The sequence below is a fragment of the Dromiciops gliroides genome, chromosome 2, assembly GCF_019393635.1.
Source record: "Dromiciops gliroides isolate mDroGli1 chromosome 2, mDroGli1.pri, whole genome shotgun sequence".
Classification (NCBI taxonomy): Eukaryota; Metazoa; Chordata; class Mammalia; order Microbiotheria; family Microbiotheriidae; genus Dromiciops; species Dromiciops gliroides.
Window position 1 is genome coordinate 363541798 of NC_057862.1, and position 20770 is coordinate 363562567.

Below are 20770 nucleotides of genomic sequence, written 5' to 3' on the forward strand. Positions count from 1 at the left end.
AGCTTTCCTTTTGTCATTTAAAACCTTCTACAGCTTGATTGCTTCCTGGTTTTCTAGTTTTCTTATATTTTACCTCCCTCCATGTACTCTAAAATCTAGCCAGCCTGAACTATTTATAGTTTCTCTCATATGACACCTCATCTTCTGTCTCTGTACCTTTGCAGTGGTAGTCCCCGACATCTTTAGTGCTTTCTCTCTGTCTCTTCCTCTTGGCTTCCCCAGGTTCCTTCAAGACTCATCTTAGATCCCTGCTACTACAGGTGACCTTTCCCAGCTCTCCCTTCTCCAGCTGTTAACATCTCCCACTCTCACTTGAGATTCCATCTCATCTGCTCTGTAGATATTAATTATTTACATGTTGTCTCCTCCATTAAAATGTGAACTCCTTAGGGGCAGCAGCTGTTTTTGCCTTTCTCTCTACTTTCCATGTTTAGCACAGTGACTGGCACATTGTAAGCACTTCATAGTTCCCTTTTGACTCATTGATAAGCAAGAAATACAAAACGATCTTCTGTTGGCAGATGTGATTCAGCACCACACCTATGATGTGAAATTCTTCCAAGAATGGAAAACCTAATAATGCAACAGAGAAAAAGCTCTCTGCATAGAGCATGTTCATATGGGTGGTAGTTTCTTCATGGCTGGAGGCATTTCCTCCTGCCATGGCTACAGTTTGACATGGGGACTTCAGATTGGTCTCTTGACGTAACAATGAGAAGTCCTGGGACAAATCATTTAATTGAAATTTTGCCTAGTTAGATACTTCTCAGGCCCATAAGCACTTGGTCCTTGACCCTCTACAGCATTTAGGTGACATAGGATGGCATGATGCAAAAGCCAAGCCAATGTATAACAAAACACTCTGGCATGAGAGCTTGAAGACTTTTTTTTTACTTCCTCTGTCTAGCCATATAATCCTGGATAAGTGACTTCTCTTTCTGGACCTCAATTTCCTCTTTAAATTGAGGGGATTGAATTAAATAGTATTTTAGGTATCTTCTAATTCCTCTCATATGTTCTGAGTCTATGATTCTATGCTGGTAGCCCAAACTAGGTTCTATGTGGTTTTTTAAATTTTATTTTTTAAATAATAATAATAAAGTTATTTATTTAGAATTTTTCCAAGTTACATGTAAAAACAAATTTTCACATTGATTTTTTAAAACTTTGTGTTCCAAATTCTCTTCCTCCCTCCCCACCCTTCCCTAAGAAATAAAGCAATTCAATATGTTATATAGGTGCAGTCATACAAAACATCTCTACATTAGTCAGTTTGTGAAAGAGAACAGACAAAATAACTTTAGAAAGAGGAAATAAAAAATTATACTTCAATCTGTATTCAGATACCATCAGTTCTTTCTCTGCAGATGGATTATATTTTTCATAAGTCCTTCTGATAACATCCTGCTCATCATTTCTTTCACAGTTACTATTGTTAACTGTATTACCCTCCATCCTATTCCCTCCCCTTGATATTTATTCCCTCTCCTTGACATATTCTATGTGGTGTTATTCTGCTTGGCAGATTCTTGGTGTCTCATGGAGTTATCAGCTTCCATCTGCTCAATTTTAATTTTTAAGGCCTTATTTTCCTTAGTAAGCTTTTGCACTTCTTTTTCCATTTGGCCATTTTTTTCCTCTCACTTGGCCAATTGTATTTTTTAAGGAATTGTTTTCCTCAATTTTTGTGCTTCTTTTTGCAGTGTAACTCTCATTTCTTTCTCCATTTTTTCTTCTACCACTCTCATTTGGTTTTTTAAAGTCTTTTTGAGCTCTTCAAAGAAGGCTTTTTGGTCTTGAGACAAGATCATCTTTCCACTTGAGTCTTCCCTTATAGGCTTTTTGACCAACTCATCTGAGTTTGAGTTTGGATCTTCCCTTTTGCCACAGAAGTTGTCAATGGCAAGGGTCCTTTTTTGTTTCTTGCTCATGTTGTGGGCTATTTTTAAACTTATAAAGTTGAAGTCTGCTCCTGGGGCACAGGATTCAATATTGCAAGCTTCTTACTGCTCTCAGCTGCCCCACTCTCAACTGTATCGAGTTGCAGCAGTGACAAGCTGCCCACTGAGCCAAGCTTTGCTGAAGTGAGCTACCAGCTGAGCTGAGTAGTTTTGAGCCACCCTCCCCTTTCACCCAGGTGAGACAGACCTTTCCTGAAGTCTTCTAAATTTTCTCAAGTAGCAGGATTGTGCCTCTCTTTTTGTAGGTTCTGTAATTCCAGATGTTGTTTAGAGGCTTGATTTAATGTTGTTTTTGAGGGAAATATGGGAAAGCTCAAGCAAGTTCCTAGCTTCTCTCTGCCATCTTGGCTCTGCCCCCTACACTATTTTTTGTAGCACGCATATTCTATGTGGTCTTTACCTCAGGGAAGATATATTTCACACAGGTAGGATTTGTGAGCCCTGGGAGTATGCTTGCTACCATTTTTTTCCCCTTTTTGTGAGGCAGTTGGGGTTAAGTGACTTGCCCAGGGTCACACAGCTAGTAAGTATAAGTGTCAAGTGTCTGAAGTCAGATTTGAACTCAGGTCCTCCTGAATCCAGGGCCGGTGCTCTATCCACTGCGCCACCTAGCTGCCCCTTGCCTGCTACCATTTTTAAAGTGCACCATCACTAACTTTTGGCATATAGGGTAAAAGCAATTCAAGTAGTGGATTTGTCTCCTCCCTTTACCTCTGCAGTCTTAAGTAAGTTATTTAATGTTGGTGGGTGTCAGTATCCTCCTCTGTAAAATGATGGGCCTGGACTAGGTGACCTTGAAGATCTTTTCTAGTGCTAGTTAGGACCCTGTGGCAAGGACAGCTTCCATTCCATTCAAAAAACATTTCTTAAATCCTTGCTGCATTCCAGGCACTCTTCAGTTACTGAGGATTCAAAGGCATACAATGAAAAATCTCTGACCTTTAAGGATGCTACATTCTCCTGGGCTAGCCACTTGAGGGCTCATCTGGCCTGAGTACTCATTTTCAAAGGAAGCTTTTCCTTCTAGATATATAGGCAAGTTGGATTTTAGGAAATAACTCTTGTGTAGGCTTCATGTGAACCACCACAAAGGCTTGATTTGGCTTTTTTATCCAGACAAAATATCTCTGCAATCACTGTTAGGATGGACAGTACTTTTTCAGTGTTCATTCTGGTCAGCAGGGTTTATTTCTTCTGCCTGGAAAAATATAAGACAAAATCTGGGGTTTATGAGGAAGTTCCTATATCTAATCATAGACTCATCTCTCCACTTGGTTGTGATACATAATCTGAATAATAAAAAAGCGTGAGTAAAAGAGACCCTGTAAGAAACAATTATTAGAGGGTCTGTTGGGAATAGGTTCAACTCCATATTAACTCTGTGACCTTGGGAAAGTCACTTATTCCCTGTGAGCAGCTGAGATGCTAAATTAGAGATGAGTTGTCAGTCTGCATCAGTGGACAGAGTTTCTATACTGGAACATCCTCTCATAGATGAGAAAATACCAAGAAATCCCCTAAAAACGGTGGGAGAGGCACAGGAGGAGTAGCTCTGTATGACTGACAACTGTTGTTTGTAAGAACCCGATTTCCTTTGTTTGTTTCAGGTTATATTTGAATCCGTATCTTTGAAGGGACATCCTGGATACATAGCAGTGGATGAAGTTCGGGTCCTTGCCCATCCATGCAGTAAGTATCTTGGTCTAGTGGCAAGAATTCTGGGTCCAGAGGTCATGGTTTTGAATCCCAGCTCTACCATTTCCTACATTTGTGACCAACCTTGGGCAAATCACTTAATTTCTGTGGTCCTCAGTTTCCTCATCTGCAGATCTGAGTGGATTGGATAATCTCTCAAGACTCTTCTGGCTTGGTGTCTGTGACCCTGCAATTTTTCATTTTCCTGATGATGTGGTTCTGACCTGAAGTGGGCTTCACATTTCAGTTCAGCTGGTCTCCCATTCACCTGGTTCAGAAGCATGTTTTTTCTTCTTTCTTCTTTGAAAATACTTCTGTACCCAAGGCAATCAGTCCAAAATAAATCCCTCATTTTGCCAGGCTGTGCAACAGGCAGCCCCTATGTGAATCTGCAGATAGTGCCAAAACATCTCTGCTCAAATCTGACTCCATTATTAAGGGAATAGAAACCCTGATTGTTTATTAGTGTGATTCAGAGCACTGAAGTAGAAGAATTAAAGGGCGCTAGATAGAATCACATGTAATTGTTTCAGAAAGGAAAAAAAAAAAGAATACTCACCAAAAACACTTAGGGAATGAACTGGATGTTCAGTCACAGGGAAAAAGGGGCCTGGAGCTATTAATTCTTGGAAGACAATTTTCAATCCACTCATCAGCGCTATGGAGGCGTTCTGAAAGATTTGCCATCATAGGCTCTTATTGTGGAGTGCTAGAGAGTTACTGTTCTCTGCTCAGCTTATTTGTGTTTCATATAATTCTGTTCCTGTTGTCTGTTTCCTGATGGGCATTTGAATGCATCTCAGCAGTGCCCTAGAAGATGGGGATATATTGTGTGTCTAAGAAAGGAGATACTATAGGATTAGTGACATCGGCTGTGCCCGCTGTGTGTCTGTACCACGCTACAGGTGTCGGCCACATTCCACGTGTGTTTTCTGGCATCTGCTTGTACTCCTCCTTCACCACCACCCACCCCCACCCCGAGGACTGGTATGTAGTAATGGACAGAAACACATTGTATATTACTGAAACTTGCTACCAATCAGCCTGAACACCTCTCTGTGTGGGAATGAGTCTAAGCTATAGCCAGGGCAAAAGCAGGGTGAAGCTTGAGTGCCAAGGACTAGTAATGAGTTTCTCTTGATAGAATGGAAACTTCTTGAGGGCAGGAACTTTCTTATTGTTTTGGTGCCTGATGTTTAGTAGATGGTTAATAAAGCATTTTTAGTAGATGTTTAGTAGATTAACAAATGCTTATTGAAATGAATTGAATCAGTTTGTTTTTCTAAATCAGGGGTTCTTAACCACGGATCTAAGAAGTTCAAAGAGTGATTTCAAGAGAGAATTTGAATGGGAAGAAAACCCACATCTTTATTTATTAATAAATGGATTACCTTTGTAATCCTATGTATTTTATTTTGTGCATTGTAAAACTCTTATTCTGAGGAGTTTATAGGTTTCACCAGCCTGCCGAAGGGGTCCATAACACATATCCAAAATGCATATGTTCTGGATTCAGTAGCTGTAGCAACCTTCTTCTTCCCTTCTGAGAAATCTCAATGCTAAGATGCTGGCCTGAGGGCTGGGGGTATGTATGTGCTTCCCAACTCTGGCTTCAGGTAGAATCAATACTTTACGAAAGTAAGTGTGCAGTGGGTTTTAAGAAAATCTCAGCTTCCTCTCCACCGGTAGAGAACTGGATTCCACATGAGTGGAATGACCATGAGGCAATTACTATGCAGATAGGTTATGAGCAGTAACTAGGGAAAACATGATCCGATCTCTGTGCCTGCATAATGCAAAGCCACCCCATTAATGCACCGCTCAGGCTTACCCATAAAATTCAGAAAAAAATGAAAGACTCCCGTGATGGTGACTACCATTTTCGTACCTTTTAACAGAAAGAGGAAGCTCAAATTGGAAACTTGGATAATAGATAGGAGCCCCTGGGCTGTTCCAGCTGAAACCCTCTCCTGAGGTCGAGAACCAGGGGCCTGTGCCCAAGACAGGCCTTGGTATCCTGCACCTTCTTGGGATTTCCTATTTGGAGTCTGGGGAGAGAAACCATTAGGACAAACTGGCCACACCTTTGATGCTGCTGCCTCCCAGCATTTGTGACACCAGTGGTGAGCAGAGACTGAGCTCTCTGTCTGCCATGACCAGTTCTACAGCAAGTACAAAGGGATCCCAGTGCTTAGAAAACGGGAGGAATGTGCTTGCTCCATAAGGATGGCTTCAATAATTCAGCAGCCCACTTTCCTCTGAAGATTCTCTGGTAGAAAGTTTCAAGTCGTGAAAGCCATGGAGCCCGTGAGAGAAGTGGAAAAGGGATTTCTTCCTTTCTCCCCTCCCTTTTACCCCCTCTTTTGCCTTTTTCCTTTCTTGCCCTGCTATGACTAAAATTCCTTCACATGGTGACAAGCTAAAGAAAACTTGACCCTGGGCAGAAATTACAGCTGCTGAATTTCAACACAACACAAAGAGTTGTGAGAAAGGCAGAGCTGCTGTTGCAAATGGGGGCATACGACAAACAGGGCAATGCATCCCAGATGCGTGCAAGCTGGAAGGCCTATTCTGCTAAGAGCATTGCAGCCTAAATGTGTGGGCCAATATCAGTGATGCTGACAGCAGGCCTCCGTGGACTGTGTTTAGGATCCCAAATTGCTTGGGATATAAAATGATGTCTGTATATTTCTTTGTACTGAGTGGATATTGGCTTCCCCATCTTCCCCAACTCTCTAGCACTCATGCATACACAAACCCATACACACACACACACACACACACACACACACACACACACATACACACACACACACACACTTAATATTAATGCACGGATTAGAAACTTTCCTTGTGGGGCTATTAAATATTTAAGTAGACAGAGAACTTCTTATTCTTCTCACGTCCTCTGGCCTTTTAATTTCCCATTTCTGTCCTCAAGAGCTATTTCTCTATTAAGATATACCCAGAGTTTATCAATAAGTGCTTCCGTTAAATATTCCCAAAGTTACAAGGCCTTTACTGGCCCAATCGCCCCATGTCCCATATTGATTGGTGCTGAGGTTAATAGCGTTATGCTTTTGCCTCACACTTTAAAAAGTGACGGAGAGAGAGGCGTAATGCTTAAAACCACAGCAGAGGAAATGATTTTCTCTTATAAACTCAAACCTTTCGCTTACATTTTATAGCCCATTTAACATTCCCATGTTCCCCTCCTTGTATTGTCACTCTGGTTGCCCTCTGGGGGTTGTCATTTCTCAGCTTTAACTATTAAAAACAGGGCTGCATCAGGAATACCGGCTGGGTAAATGTCAGAGAAGTTTTCTTCATGGTTTCACCATTTCTATCTCTTCCAGTGACTTTTAGACTTCCTTATTTTATTTTCTATCACATCACTGTGGTGAATTTCCTAGTGTTGCATGAACGGCTGGGGTTTTTGCTGAACAGGTCTCTTTCTCTCAATTTTATTTCAATACCTGCTGGGCGCTGACAAGTCCAGAGAGCAGGATAAAGGGCAGAATGATATGTCTTCAAATGCTATACTGATGTTTGTAGAATGAGTTTAATATGACACTCACATTAGAGTATTTTGCCCTAAATGTGCAATAAGCATTGGTCAGCCTCATTCAAGTGTCACCTCTGCCAAGTGAAATCCCAGTACCTTTTTTTTTTTCTTTTTGGTGAGGCAATTGGGATTAAGTGACTTGCCTAGGGTCACACAGCTAGTAAGTGTCAAGGGTCTGAGGCTGGATTTGAACTCAGGTCTTCCTGAATCCTGGGCCGGTGCTCTATCCACTGCGCCACCTAGCTATCCCAAATCCCAGTATCTTAATGAGTGATAGGGTACAAAGATTAGGGGCACAAATAAGGTGGCTTAAACTCTTAGTCTGCTAGAGTCCTGAGGGGTTATCTTTAGTATAACAGTTGTCTAATTATTACAGATGATCTAAAGGGCCCGTTGTCCAATCCATAGGCTGGTTATAATTCTTACCCAATGTTCTGCAGTTCAATTCAGCACTTATTAAGCAGGTGTTCTGTGTGATGATACAAGAGGTGATATAGTACAGTGGATAAAAATCTGTGCTCAGAGTTTAGAGAGACCTAGATTTAAATACTTTGACACTGCCTATCCCACCCAGGGAAAATTACTTTAATCTCTCAGCATTTTAGACAACTCTCTAATGCACTAAGTTACAAAACAGTGGAAATCACAAGTCTGGACAAAATAAAATATATAAGGTATTGCGATAAATGCTAAAGGAAAAGTTTGTGAGAGGAAGGAGTGCACATGCACACACACACACACACACACACACACACACACACACACACACACACACCCCTACACTTCTACCCTACCCCTCAGTGATACGTGAGATAATATATTTTCCTACAATGTAACCAAATCTTAAATGTCAATGATGATTCAGAAATGGAACAGACCTTCCTAGTGTCATTGTTAAATGCAATTATTTAGACAATTGTCATTGTTTGGTGACTTTCATCTTTTTTAAAAAATCTAAGTGTTTGCATTAACTCCTTTGTTCTAGTCCCCCTTTTCTTTGAGCTTCTGGGGTGGGTGGCTTTGAATAAGTTGATCCAAAATTGAACCAGATCCAGGAGCAAAGAGGGTCCTAACTATATTATTCCATTTAGTGATAAGATTGCATTATTGGCCTGAAATTCTTTGGGACTCCAGTAAAAAGGGTTTAATATTGATTAGAAAATGTGGAAAATATTTCAGTAGATTTTTTGGGGGATAAAGAAGCATCCTCCAGTTCATTACCACTGTATGACTTTTGGGACCTATGAATTTTCAGATGCACTAACATAATCCATCATCATGGCAGCATTTGCAGTATCATCTTCCCCCTGCACTCTAAGGGGGGGGGGAATGCATGGTGTTCCAAAAGTGGTAGTGTAATTTTAAATTGTAAATACTTAAAATTTTAAGATATTAAAATTAAAACTGAACTAAAACCCTTGGCATAACCTGTATAAATTAAAGGTAGATGCGAGGATTTAGGACTGCTTTTATCCTGAGGGGATTCAGCACTGCCCATTGAGGGTTATCCCACCTGCACACAAACCCAAACCCAAATTATAGGCCATTACTATTCTTGGATTAAATCTTTTTTTAACATAGGGTGGGGGAAGCATCTTAAATAACAACCTCAGTGATCTCTATCATGTTGCAGTAAAAACTTATTCTTTAGTAGAATGGTCAGTTTTCAGTCCATTTTACACTGTACAAACCTGGCCCATTGATCTGGCTTCATTGCCTCATGCAGAATAAGCATCTTAACTCTCTAAGGGAAAGTAACCTTATCATGCTCTTGGAATTTACCTGGATCATGAGTCGTCTTCTCCAGATCTCAGGGGAACAGAAATGCTAAAGAACCCACCCACTTAATATTCCATTTCCATCCTAGGAAAAGCACCTCATTTCCTGCGACTCCAAAATGTTGAAGTGAATGTGGGACAGAATGCAACATTCCAGTGTATCGCTGGGGGAAAGTGGTCCCAACATGACAAACTCTGGCTCCAGGTAAACACTTTTTTTCTCTTTACATAGCTTTCATTCCATAATCTGATCAGATTTAGTGGTAACATTGAGAATTGAACTGACATTTTCTTGACTAAGTCCAGTGGTTTTTTTCAGTATATCAGTATGGCTGTAGAGAGTATAGCATCATCAATTTTAAACTGGAGGGAAACCCAGAAATCATCTCATCAAACTCCCTCATTTTACAGATGAAGGAGAGAAGTTAAGTAACTTGTTCAAATTCCCATAGGTAGTAAGTGACTGTTCTGTGAGTCAAACCCATGTCTTCTGACATTAAATCTAATGCTCTTTAGACTCTGTAACAAGCACCATTCCTCATACTAGTCACTTACATCCTAAGCATGTGGTGCCCCAAACTTCTGCCTTTAATTCTTTTTTTTCCATTTCTTTAGAATTTTATTTTTCCTCAAGTACATGCAAAACAATTTTAATGTCCATTTTTAAAACTTTGTGTATGAAATTCTCCTCTTCCCTCCCTCCCCACCCCTACCCCCTTAAGCATGTAAGCAATTCAATATAAGTTATACATGTGTAGTCAAGCAAAACAGTTCCACATAAGTCAGGTTGTGAAAGAAAACAGACAAAAAACTTAAAAAGATGCTTCAATCTGTATTCAGACACCATCAATGCTTTCTCTGGAGAAGGAACACATCTTTCCTAAATCCTTTAGTTGGCTTGGATCATTGTATTTCTGAGAATAGCTAAGTTATTCACAGCTGATCATCTTACAGTACTGCTGTTACTTTGTATACAGTACATTTCATTTTGCATCATTTCATGTAAGTCTTTCCAGGTTTTTCTGAGAGCATCCAGCTCATCATTTCTGTTTTGTTTTGTTTTGTTTTGTTTTTTTTTGTGGGACACTAAGGGTTAAGTGATTTGCCCAGGGTCACATAGCTAGTAAGTGTCAAGTGTCTGAGGCAAGATTTGAAGTCAGGTCCTGCTGAATCCAGGGCCCATGCTTTATCCACTGCACCGCTTAGCTGCCCCCAATGATCCCTGCCCTCCTAGAGCTTGCATTCTTTTTTTTTTTTCAGGGAAATGAGGCTGCTTATCATTTTTTTATAGCCCAATAGTGTTCCATCATAATCTCAACCCACAATTTGTTCAGCCATTCCCCAATTAATGGACATTTCTTCAATTGCAAATTCTTTGCACCAGAAAAGAGCTGCCATAAATATTTTAGTATATATAGGTCCTTTAAATTTTTGTTTTTTAATCTCATTTTGGATACTGATCTAGTAGTGGTGTTACTAGTCAAAGAGTATGCATATTTTTATGGTCCTTGGGCCATACTTCCAAATTGCTCCACAGAATGTTTGAATCAGTTTACAACTCCATCAGCAATGCATTAATATTTTATTCCCCCCCCCCCACATGGCTTACAACATTTGTCATTTAACTCTGCTGTCCTATTATCCAATCCAGTAGGTATAAGGTAGTACTCCAAAATTATTTTGACTTGTATCTTTCTAATCAGTAGTGAGTTACAGCATTTTTTTCATATTGCTATAGATATCTTCAGTTATTTCATCTGAAAACTGCTCATATCTTTTGATCATTTATAAATTGGGGAATGGCTCATATTTTAACAACTTTGACTTAGTTCTTTATGTGTTTGAGAAATGAGACATTTATTAGACAAACTTGTTTCAAAATTTTTTCACAGTTAATATTGTTAACTGAATTTCCCTCCATTCTCTTCCCTCCTCATGCCATTTACTCTAATCTCTATCTCTTTTCACCCTTTCCCATCCTCAAAGGAATTTTGTTTCTGACTGATCCCTCCTCCATTCTGCCCTCTCTTCTATCACCTCCCTCTCTTATTCCCTTCCCTTCCTACTTTCATGCAGGGTAACATAGATTACTATACTCAATTGAGTGTGTATGTTATTCCCTCTTTGAGCCAGTTCAGACAGGAGTAAGGTTCACTCACTCCCCGGCACCTCCCTTATCTTCTCCTCTACTGGATAAGATTTTTCTTGCTTCTTTTATGTGAGATACTTTACCCTATTCCACCTTTCCCTTTCTCCCAGTGCATTCCTCTCTCATCCATTAATTTAATTTAATTTTTAAAATTAAATTAATTTTTTTTTGCGGGGCAATGGGGGTTAAGTGACTTGCCCAGGGTCACACAGCTAGTAAGTGTGAAGTGTCTGAGGCTGGATTTGAACTCAGGTACTCCTGAATCTAGGCCTGGTACTTTATCCATTGCGCCACCTAGCTGCCCCTAATTTTATTTTTTAAAGATACCATCTCTTCATATTAAATTCATGCCTCTACCCTCTGTCTAAATATACTCCATTCAGCTGCCCTAATAATGAGAATGTTCTTATGAGTTACAAGTATCATCTTCTTATGTAGGAATGTTTACAGTTTAACCTTTTAATATCCCTTAGGATTTCTTTTTCCTGTTTACCTTTTTATGCTTCTCTAGAGTCTTGTATATGAAAGGAAAATTTTATATTCAGTTCAGGTCTTTTTATTAAGAATGCCTGGAAGTCCTCTCTTTCATTGAATTCCAATTTTTCCCCTCAAGGATTATAATCAGTTTTGCTGGGTAGGTAATTTTTGGTTGTAATCCAAGTTCTTTTGTCCTCATGAATATCATATTCCAAGCTATTTGATACTTTAATGTAGAAACTACTAAATCTTGTGTTATCCTCACTGTGGCTCCACAATACTTGAATTGGTTCTTTATGGCTGCTTGCAATATTTTCTCCTTGACCTGGGAGCTCTGGAATTTGGCTATAATATTCCTGGGAGTTTTCATTTTAGGATCTCTTTCAGGCAGTGATTAGTGGATTCTTTCAATTTCTGGTTTACCTCCTGGTTCTAGAATATCAGGACAATTTCCCCTGACAATTTCTTGGAAGATGATATCCAGGCTCTTTTTTTGATAATAGATTTCAGGTAGTCCAATTACTTTCAAACTATCTCTCCTGGATCTATTTTCTAGGTTAGTTGTTTTTCCCAAGGAGATATTTCACAATGCCTTCTATTTTTTCATTCTTTTGGTTTTGCTTTATTGTGTCTTGATTTCTCATAAAGTCATTAGCTTCCATTTGCTCAATCCTAATTTTTAAGAAATTATTTTCTTCAGGGAACTTTTGTACCTCCTTTTCCATTTGGCCAATCTGGATTTTAAAGGCATTCTTTTCTTCATTGGCTTTTTGTACCTCTTTTATCATTTGGGCAAGTTTGCATTTTAAGGTTTTATTTTCTTCAGTATTTTTTGTGTCCCTTTGTTGATTTATTTTTCACAATTTTCTTTCATCAATCTCATTTCCCTTTCCATTTTTTCTTCTACCTCTCTTACTTTATCTTCAAAGCCCTTTTTGAGCCCTTCTATGGCCTAAGACCAATTCATATTTTTCTTTTTTTTTTTTCTTTTTCCTTTTTTTTGCAAGGCAGTGGGGGTTAAGTGACTTGCTCAGGATCACAGAGCTAGTAAGTGTCAAGTGTCTGAGGCTGGATTTGAACTCAGGTACTCCTGAATCGAGGGCTGGTGCTTTATCCACTGAGCCACCTAGCTGCCCCCTAATTCATATTTTTCTTGAAAGCTTTGGTTGTAGGAGCTTTGACTTTATCTTCTTCTGAGAGCATATTTTGATCTTCCTTGTCACCATGGAAACTTTGATTTGTCAGCATTTTTTTTCTGTTTGCTCATTTTCCCAGCCTATTTCTTGGCTTTTAACTCTTTGTTAAAGTGGGATACTGTTTCCAATGGGGAGGGCACACTGTCCCAAGCTTAAGGAGGTTTGTGCAGCTGTTTTCAGAGATACTTTTAGGAATTTTTAAGTTTTTAGTTATTCCAAGGTGGTGTGCTCTGGTCTGCAAGCAATTACAGGCCTGCTTTTCTGCCCTGGAACTATGAATAGAGTCCAGCTCCACTGTGGCTGCCTGCTCTTGTGTGCTTGTGCTCCTCCCCTGCCTGGGACCTTGGCTGTAATTCTTTTTTTTAATTTTAAAAATTTTATTTATTTATTCATTTATTTTGGTGAGGAATTGGGGTTAAGTGACTTGCCTAGGGTCACACAGCTAGTAAGTGTCAAGTGTCTGAGGCCCAATTTGAACTCAGGTCCTCCTGAATCCAGGGCCGGTGCTCTATCCACTGGGCCACCTAGCTGCCCCGGCTGTAATTCTTAATGCTGTTTTTCTCAGATGCTCTGTTTAGGTTCTCGATCCTTTATTCTCAGTCTGCTTCCTAGGGGTCCTGATAATTTCTTCCTGGCTACACTGAAGCCAGACCTCGATTTTGTCTTCCATGACTTTTGGTCTCTGCTTATTCTCTCCAGGCTTATCTGACCTCTGAGGTCATAGGACATTTGCCTGCATATGCCCTGAATAGTCATATACCATTCTGACATTGTTTCTCTCTGCACTCAGCACTCCCATCTCTCAGCTTGGCACATAGCCATCCAAAATCCCTATCCTGGTTCTCCTGCTAAAGGGCCTTTTCTATCTCACTGTTGCCTGAGTATCAATATGATATGCATGATTAGAATATAACATCCCTAAAGGTAGTTACTCTCATTTTTATATTTGCATGCCTCATTCCTGATCCATAGTAGGCTTATTGATTGACTATAGAAAAGCTGCATAATTAGAGCTTTTACATAAGCTAACTTTCAGTTGTCCATTTTTAAGGAGAGGGCATCGAAATATGGGCTACTACTATTTCATTTCCATTCAGAAAAAGCCCATTGGATGGAAAGCCTGTCTTAGAAAATGGGAATATTTCAAGCAAACTCACTGAATCCTATCTGGCTCTTTTTGAGGCTGTATTTGTTAAACTGAAAGCTAAATATCACAGATCAGGACTTAAAATAAAACATGAAGAGGAATATCATTTCATTAGCTATTTGTTCCATGTGGGAAATTTGGTGTTCTGTGCTGATGCTAAAACAAATGACCGCTCCCAGGCACATCATTGTTGACATATAAAGGGAGTTTGCTAATGAGAAATGGAAATTGATAGAAACAGTAAGAGAATACCTACTTCTACACGAAATATTGGTTCATTACAAGTAACAGATTAATTAATATCTAGCCTTAGAAATATATGACCTAAATTGAACCAGATGAACTTTACAGCATTCAAGATAAGTGGCCATCCAAACTGCTTTAACACATCCAGTGATGTGAACCTTACTACTTATCAGGCAGGGTAGTTTATTTCATTGTTAGATGTCTTTGATTGTTCACTCTTCCCTATATAGCACCAAAATCTGTTTCCCTCTAACTCACCTCAGTTTTTCATAGTTCTGGCTTCTAGAGCCTACCAGGAAAATTCTAATCCTTCCTCACTGAGACAGCCCTTCACATTATTGAAGACAACCATCAATGTACAGTTTAAGCCTTCTCAACAGCCATTCCTAATTCTTTCATCCCATCCTCATATGACATGATTTCTAGCTCCCTTCTCAGGATGATTACCAGCTTGCCAATGCCCTTCCTAAAATATGATGCTCAGAACTGCTTTCCTTAGTGTAACACAGAAGTTAAAGAAAATGTTATTTTTCATTGTAAAAAAAAAAAACAGAAAACGTTGTCCCTATGGTGCCATAAAGTTACCAGTTCCAGTGTATTAGTTTGGAATCCTAAAGGGGTCCTGTGTGATCATGGCAGAGTCTACATAAAAGCAGGCTCATAGAGTGGAAGTTGTAAGGGTCCTTAGAGGTCATCTAGTCAACCCCTCTTATTTTACAGATGGGAATTTTATAAAGAAGAAAACTGAGGCCAGGAGAAAGGAAATAATTTGGCTAAGGTCACATAGAAGCAAGTGTCAGAGCAAGTATATAGACCTAGGCCCCATGACTTCAAATCCAGGACTCTTTCCACTTTGCTGATCAAATACAAAACAAATAGACAAACAAATAAAAAATGAACCATTAGATTTTTGTACAATGAAGCATTACCTGTACACCAATGCCTGTGAAGCTCAAGCAGGTTAATTTCAGCTACAAGAAAGTGAACAGTCCAGATAAGAATGGCCTTTTACTAGCTTACTTTTTTGCTTTATTCAAACCTGAAGTATCGGGGTAAAGTCTGTTATCTCTGTTTTGCAGATGAAGAAAACTAATAGAAGGGTTAAAAGATTGACCTTAGCTCACAAAGCCAATCAGTCCAGCCTCAGAGTGAAACTATTCTGATTACTGAGCCTTTGCCTTCATCCCTAACCATCAGGGTACATGCTCTCTCATACCAAGATATTTTCTACAATTCATTCATCAAAATATACCAAGAAGTAGGAGGGTAAATGTGCCTATAAAAATGAACCACATTTTCAACCAGGCCAGAGAGTAGGCATAAAAAAGGGCCATCTGGTTTTGATGTAGGGGAATGAGAAGAAAATCAATTCATAAGCCCTTAAGATGATTTCTCTTTTCTCTGGTAGCAATGGAATGGGAGAGACACTGCCCTTATGGTCACCCGAGTGGTCAACCACCGAAGGTTTTCAGCTACAGTTAGTGTGGCCGACACATCTCAGAGGAGCATCAGCAAGTACCGATGTGTCATTCGTTCCGACGGTGGCTCTGGAGTCTCTAATTATGCAGAATTAATAGTAAAAGGTGAGTGATCCGGAAAGTATGGGATTCATGTGACTCCAATTCATTCTTCCAAATGACTAACTTTCCTGAGAGGGACCAGAGATTGTTCTCTGCCATGGAAGGGCCTTTTTAAAGGTAAGTAGCAGGAATTTTTGCTTACAATACTTGGTGATTGAGGGTATCATGGAATGGGGACATTCTTACCTCTTTTGTCCTCTCTGTTTTTGAAAAAACACACAAAGAAAACAAAAATAGTTTTATTAAAAATATGGTGTTGTATTTAAAGAAATTGTATGTAAAAGATTATGGAGAAGTTAAAAAAACTGGATGTTAGTTTTATTAACCTGTGATTCACTTATATAATATTCCATATCACAGCTATATATGTTGACATCTTTTTCTCCCTTTCTAGACTATAAACTCCTTGAAGACACATATCGTATCTTAGCTAGACTTATTATTTTCCCCAGAGCTGACCACCATACAAAATAATGTGTACATAGTAAGAGTTTTCATTTTATTATATAATGACTAGATTGCTGATGTTTTTATAGAAGTTATAGCCATCTAACTTCCTCTAGCGATGGGTAATAGGATCATGTGATTTAATGAATGAAACAAGAAATTTTGTCTACATTACAACACCTGAAGATAATCACAAATGAAGATAATATTTTGAATATCCTGACTAAGATTTCATTAGCTTTTTTATTCTGTTATATTATACTATCAAGTCAGCATGAGCTTGTAGTCTCCTAAAATCTCCAGGTTTTGGGAGACTTTGAGGAGGGATTTTGCAGATGAACTACAGTGTAAATGAAATTCCCCAATCTTGTACTTGTGAAGTTAGTATTTTGAAACCAAGTGGACAATTTTACATTTATCCTTACTAAAGGTCATCTTATTCAGTCCCACATTGCAGCCATTCAAGCTTCTTCTGAATCATGATACTGTTATCCAGTATTATTGCTATTGCTCTAAGCACTGTACCTTCCCTTTCAATAACCACATCCTTGTCTAAATGTTCACTAATCATCCCATTATTAATTAATATGTCCTAGAATTGGGCCATGAATTGAAGTCAAAGACCATGGTCCTCTGGTTTGCAGATTTCATTCTCTTTCCAATTTTGAAAATATAGTCTTCCATCCTGCAGTACCTCTTCTGTTCTCTATTATCTTTTCATGAACTCATTGGTTCAAAATGCATGCATAAGAGTAGGGATGAGTTTGCACTAAGATATCTTCACTGCCTCTTGCTTAGTTCCTCCTTATGACCAGCCATACTCTTTTGCAGATGGCCAACCAGGGATAAGGTATGGTCTCAAGTACTGGAAAAGAATAAATATAAATGGTCCATGTGGGGACTTAGGTCCAGCACTTTGGTCTCATTCATGCTGTACTTTACCCAAGTATTTAAGCTGGCTGTTTGGGGAAATGGTAGTTAAAATGTGGGGAAAAAAGCAAAACTAATTGTCATTAGGTAGGCAAAAGAAAACTTAAAGAACCCAACAAAAGAGAACAAAAATCCACAAGAGAAAGAAGCCAAAAACCTACTGAAATAAATCATTTGCATTTTGACTTAATTCAGTCAAAGTTGAAATATGTACAATGATAGGTACATTGCATATACCAGCGATAATGACTTAAATGGTGCAATGTGGGCTGATTCATAGAATCTCAGAACTTGAAATATCCTAAGAGGATTATTAGTTCAGTCCTATACATTCAATGATGATATACTCATATGAGGAAATCCAGAGACCAGAGAAAGGAAGTATGGTGGAAAGTGAATGAAGATCAGTGGAGGCAGAAACAGAAGCTATTTTCATATTAGTAGTATACTATGGAGCTCCTGGATAGGAAGAGCAAATAGCTGAAGAGCTGAGGAAACAGATCACAAGCCTGACACAGAAGCATGACATGGTAGTGATAGGAGACTTTAATTTTTCAGTGATTTGCTGGTATGTACTCTGCCAAAAGGAGAGCAGCTAGTAATCTCTTGCCTTGCTTTTAATTGTAATTTCAAAAGGTAGAACAAATAATAGGAAGAACAGTGATTCTTTATGTGCTTTTCAAAAACAAGGGAGAATTATTTGCATGAGGTAGAAATAATGTGAGGTTTGGAAGATCACTCCATTTAGGATAGAAAAGGAAATGAAAATGGGTCACAGTCTGCTATGAATCTCTGAGATCCAGTTGACTGTGGAATGAAGGTGGGAGTGGGTAATGGTAGGAAGCTCTTGGGAATTAAATTCTGAATATGCAAAAAGAAACAATTCTGATGAGGAAAAGAAGTGGTCTAAAGAAACTGATGTGGATGCACAGGGGATTCATCCTTTTAAATAAAAAAAATGTGTATGGAAGATAGAAACCAGGACAAGTAATAGAGGATGGGTATAAAATCCCTTTACAATCCTGTAGTACTAGCTATAGAATGGTTAAAGGACAGAATAAGGTGGGACTAGTAAGGAAAACTAAGAATAGGAAAAGTTTTCCTTTTTTTAAGCTATTTGAGGGGAAAAGAGAATATTGAAATAAGGGCCTGACTAACTGTTCAAGATAGATGGGGAAATGATAATGGACAACAAAGAGAATGTAGAACTTCTCAATGCTATTTTGTTTCTGTATTCTATGCTAGGGAAAATTTTATGTCAGCTCTAAAAACTATAATCAATATGGCTAATAGTGAGTTGAAATTTGGGGTAAAGAGGGAGGAGGTATGAGTGCTCCAAGTTGCCCTTCATGAGGTCAAGACAGTAGGCCCGAATGAAATATATTCCAGAGTGTCTAAAGAACTACTGTATGTGATTGCTAATCCACTGTCTTTGAGAGATCATGGAGAAGAGAAGACAGTGTAGGACTGAACAAAGCTGCATTTTCAACATGAGCAAGAGAAAGAAATCTTCAAACCAAAGGCCTATGATCTTTTACTTCAATTCCTGGCCCAAATATAGGACATTTTAATAACAGGATAGTTAGTGAACATTTAGACCAGGATGTGGTTGTTGGGGAAAAAACCCAGCATGACTTCATCAGAATCATATTTTTGACTGTTTCCTTTTTGTTACTCAGCTGGCAAATCAAGCACATGCTGTAGTTAATAGTTTAGCTAGATGTTTAGCAAATAATGTGAGTAAATCTCATGGTTTTCTTGTGAGAAGGAAAAGACATGGGTTAGAAGATGATGCAGTAAGGAAGACTTGGAGGTCCTTAAATGAACAGACCATTTTTGAACTGTAGTACTCAGTTTCAACTAGTAAAGTGGAGTATCTCAGGGATCTGTGCTCGGCCCCATGACATTTATTGCTTCTGTCAATGACAGGGATTGCTCAGATGTTGAGCTTCTCAGATTTTTAGATGGTGTAGTGCTTAGAGAGATAGCAAAAATACTTGATGACAGCATCAGGTTTCAGAAGGAATTTGAAAGACTGGAATGTAGGACTTAGTAAGATGATATTTAATTAGGAATTAATAAGGATAAATGTAAAGTTGTGTAAAGTTATTTTCAAAATACTAACTTTGCATGTACAAGATTAGGGAGGCTCATTTAGACAGTAGTTCATTCGCACCCCCCCAAAAACACCCACATTTCCTAAACCTGGAGATTTAGGGGGACTACAAGTTCATGCTGACTCCATAGTGTAATGTCGCAGTTGAGAAAGCTCATGAAACCTTAGTCTGCATTAAGGGAGACATAGTGTTGTAGTCCAGATAAATGATGTTCCTATTGTATCTCTACCAATCAGACTATGTATGGATTATTGTGTCAAGTTGTGGGTATTACATTTTGGTTGGAGCATTGATAAGCCAGAAAACATCCAGAGAAGGGCAAATATAATGGGCTTCAAATCATGCCATATGAGCATAAGGTAAAATAACAAGGCATGTGTAGCTTGGAAAAGATAAAACAGTCATCTTAAAAGTTTTGTTTTTTTTTTTATTAGAGGCAGCTTGAAGAGTGGATAAAGTACAGGACCTAGAGTCAGGAAGCTCTGGATTTAAATCCCAAAGCAGATGTTTACTAGCTCTATGATCCTGGGCAAGTCACTTAACTATTCAGTGACTCCATTTCCTCATTTGTAAAATGAGTTGGTCAAACTAGGTGGCATCTGGGCTCTTCCAGCTCTAAATCAATGATTGTGTGATTTAAAAGACTGTCAACTGGAAAATGGAATAAATTCACTCTTCTTGGAGGGGCAGCTAGGTGGCACAGTGGATAAAGTGCCTGATTCAGGAGGACCTGAGTTCAAACCTGGTCTCAGACACTTGACACAAGCTGTGTCATCTTGGACAAGTCACTTAACTGTCATTGCCCTCCAAAAATAAAATTCACTCTGCTTGAATGAATGAATGAAGTATTTATTAAACACTTAGTATATTTAAAGTTGTGCTAAGCCATGAAGAGATTGAAAAGATATACAAGTAAGACAGTCCCTGCATCCAAGAAGCTCACATTCTAATGTGGGTAGATAAAGTATATGGAAGATTTCAGCTCCAAGTCAGATGGAAAAGTCCTTATGCTACAGCAGGAAAAGAGACATTAGTGATACCTCTCCCTCAATGTCATTCCCAATGATAAAATTATATCAGTTTCTGATATTAAACAACTTGATAGTATCAAGGATTTTGATAACAAGAAATTCATTTTCTGGGTCTTCATTAGTTGTGTCTGTAGCTCCTCTAGGAGCAATTGCCAGGCCCTAGCTCCAGAGCGGCTTTTTTCAGCATAATGGCTGAGGGCATCAGGCCAGAAGCATTGCTTTTTCAAAGGCTCTTGGGTTCTGGTTCCTGTACTGTCTCCATTAGGGTCTGAAGGTGGTAAGGGTTGTTTGACTTGCTTGTCACATGCTATTTACTGTGTCTCCTTCAGTGTGCCTTGTTGTTTTAGCTAGGCTGGCTGGCCTGCCCTGTGAATGGCAGTTGCTTGGTAGTTGGTGGGAGTACTTGTGCCTTTTTCCATAGCAGTTGCTTCCTTAATGATAGCTTTGAGGG

At 39.0% G+C, this 20770-nt stretch overlaps 1 protein-coding gene across 10 annotated transcripts in view; it reads left to right on the forward strand.

Annotated features, from left to right (window-relative positions):
• PTPRT (protein tyrosine phosphatase receptor type T) overlaps window positions 1-20770 on the forward strand; it is a 1379429-nt gene that overhangs the window by 545339 nt on the left and 813320 nt on the right. For all 10 annotated transcript variants that reach the window (XM_043980423.1, XM_043980419.1, XM_043980422.1 and 7 more), the window contains 3 exons: window positions 3569-3650; window positions 9089-9204; window positions 15623-15797. In XM_043980423.1, coding sequence (XP_043836358.1) covers window positions 3569-3650; window positions 9089-9204; window positions 15623-15797 — 373 coding nt within the window. The remainder of the gene's footprint in view (window positions 1-3568; window positions 3651-9088; window positions 9205-15622; window positions 15798-20770) is intronic.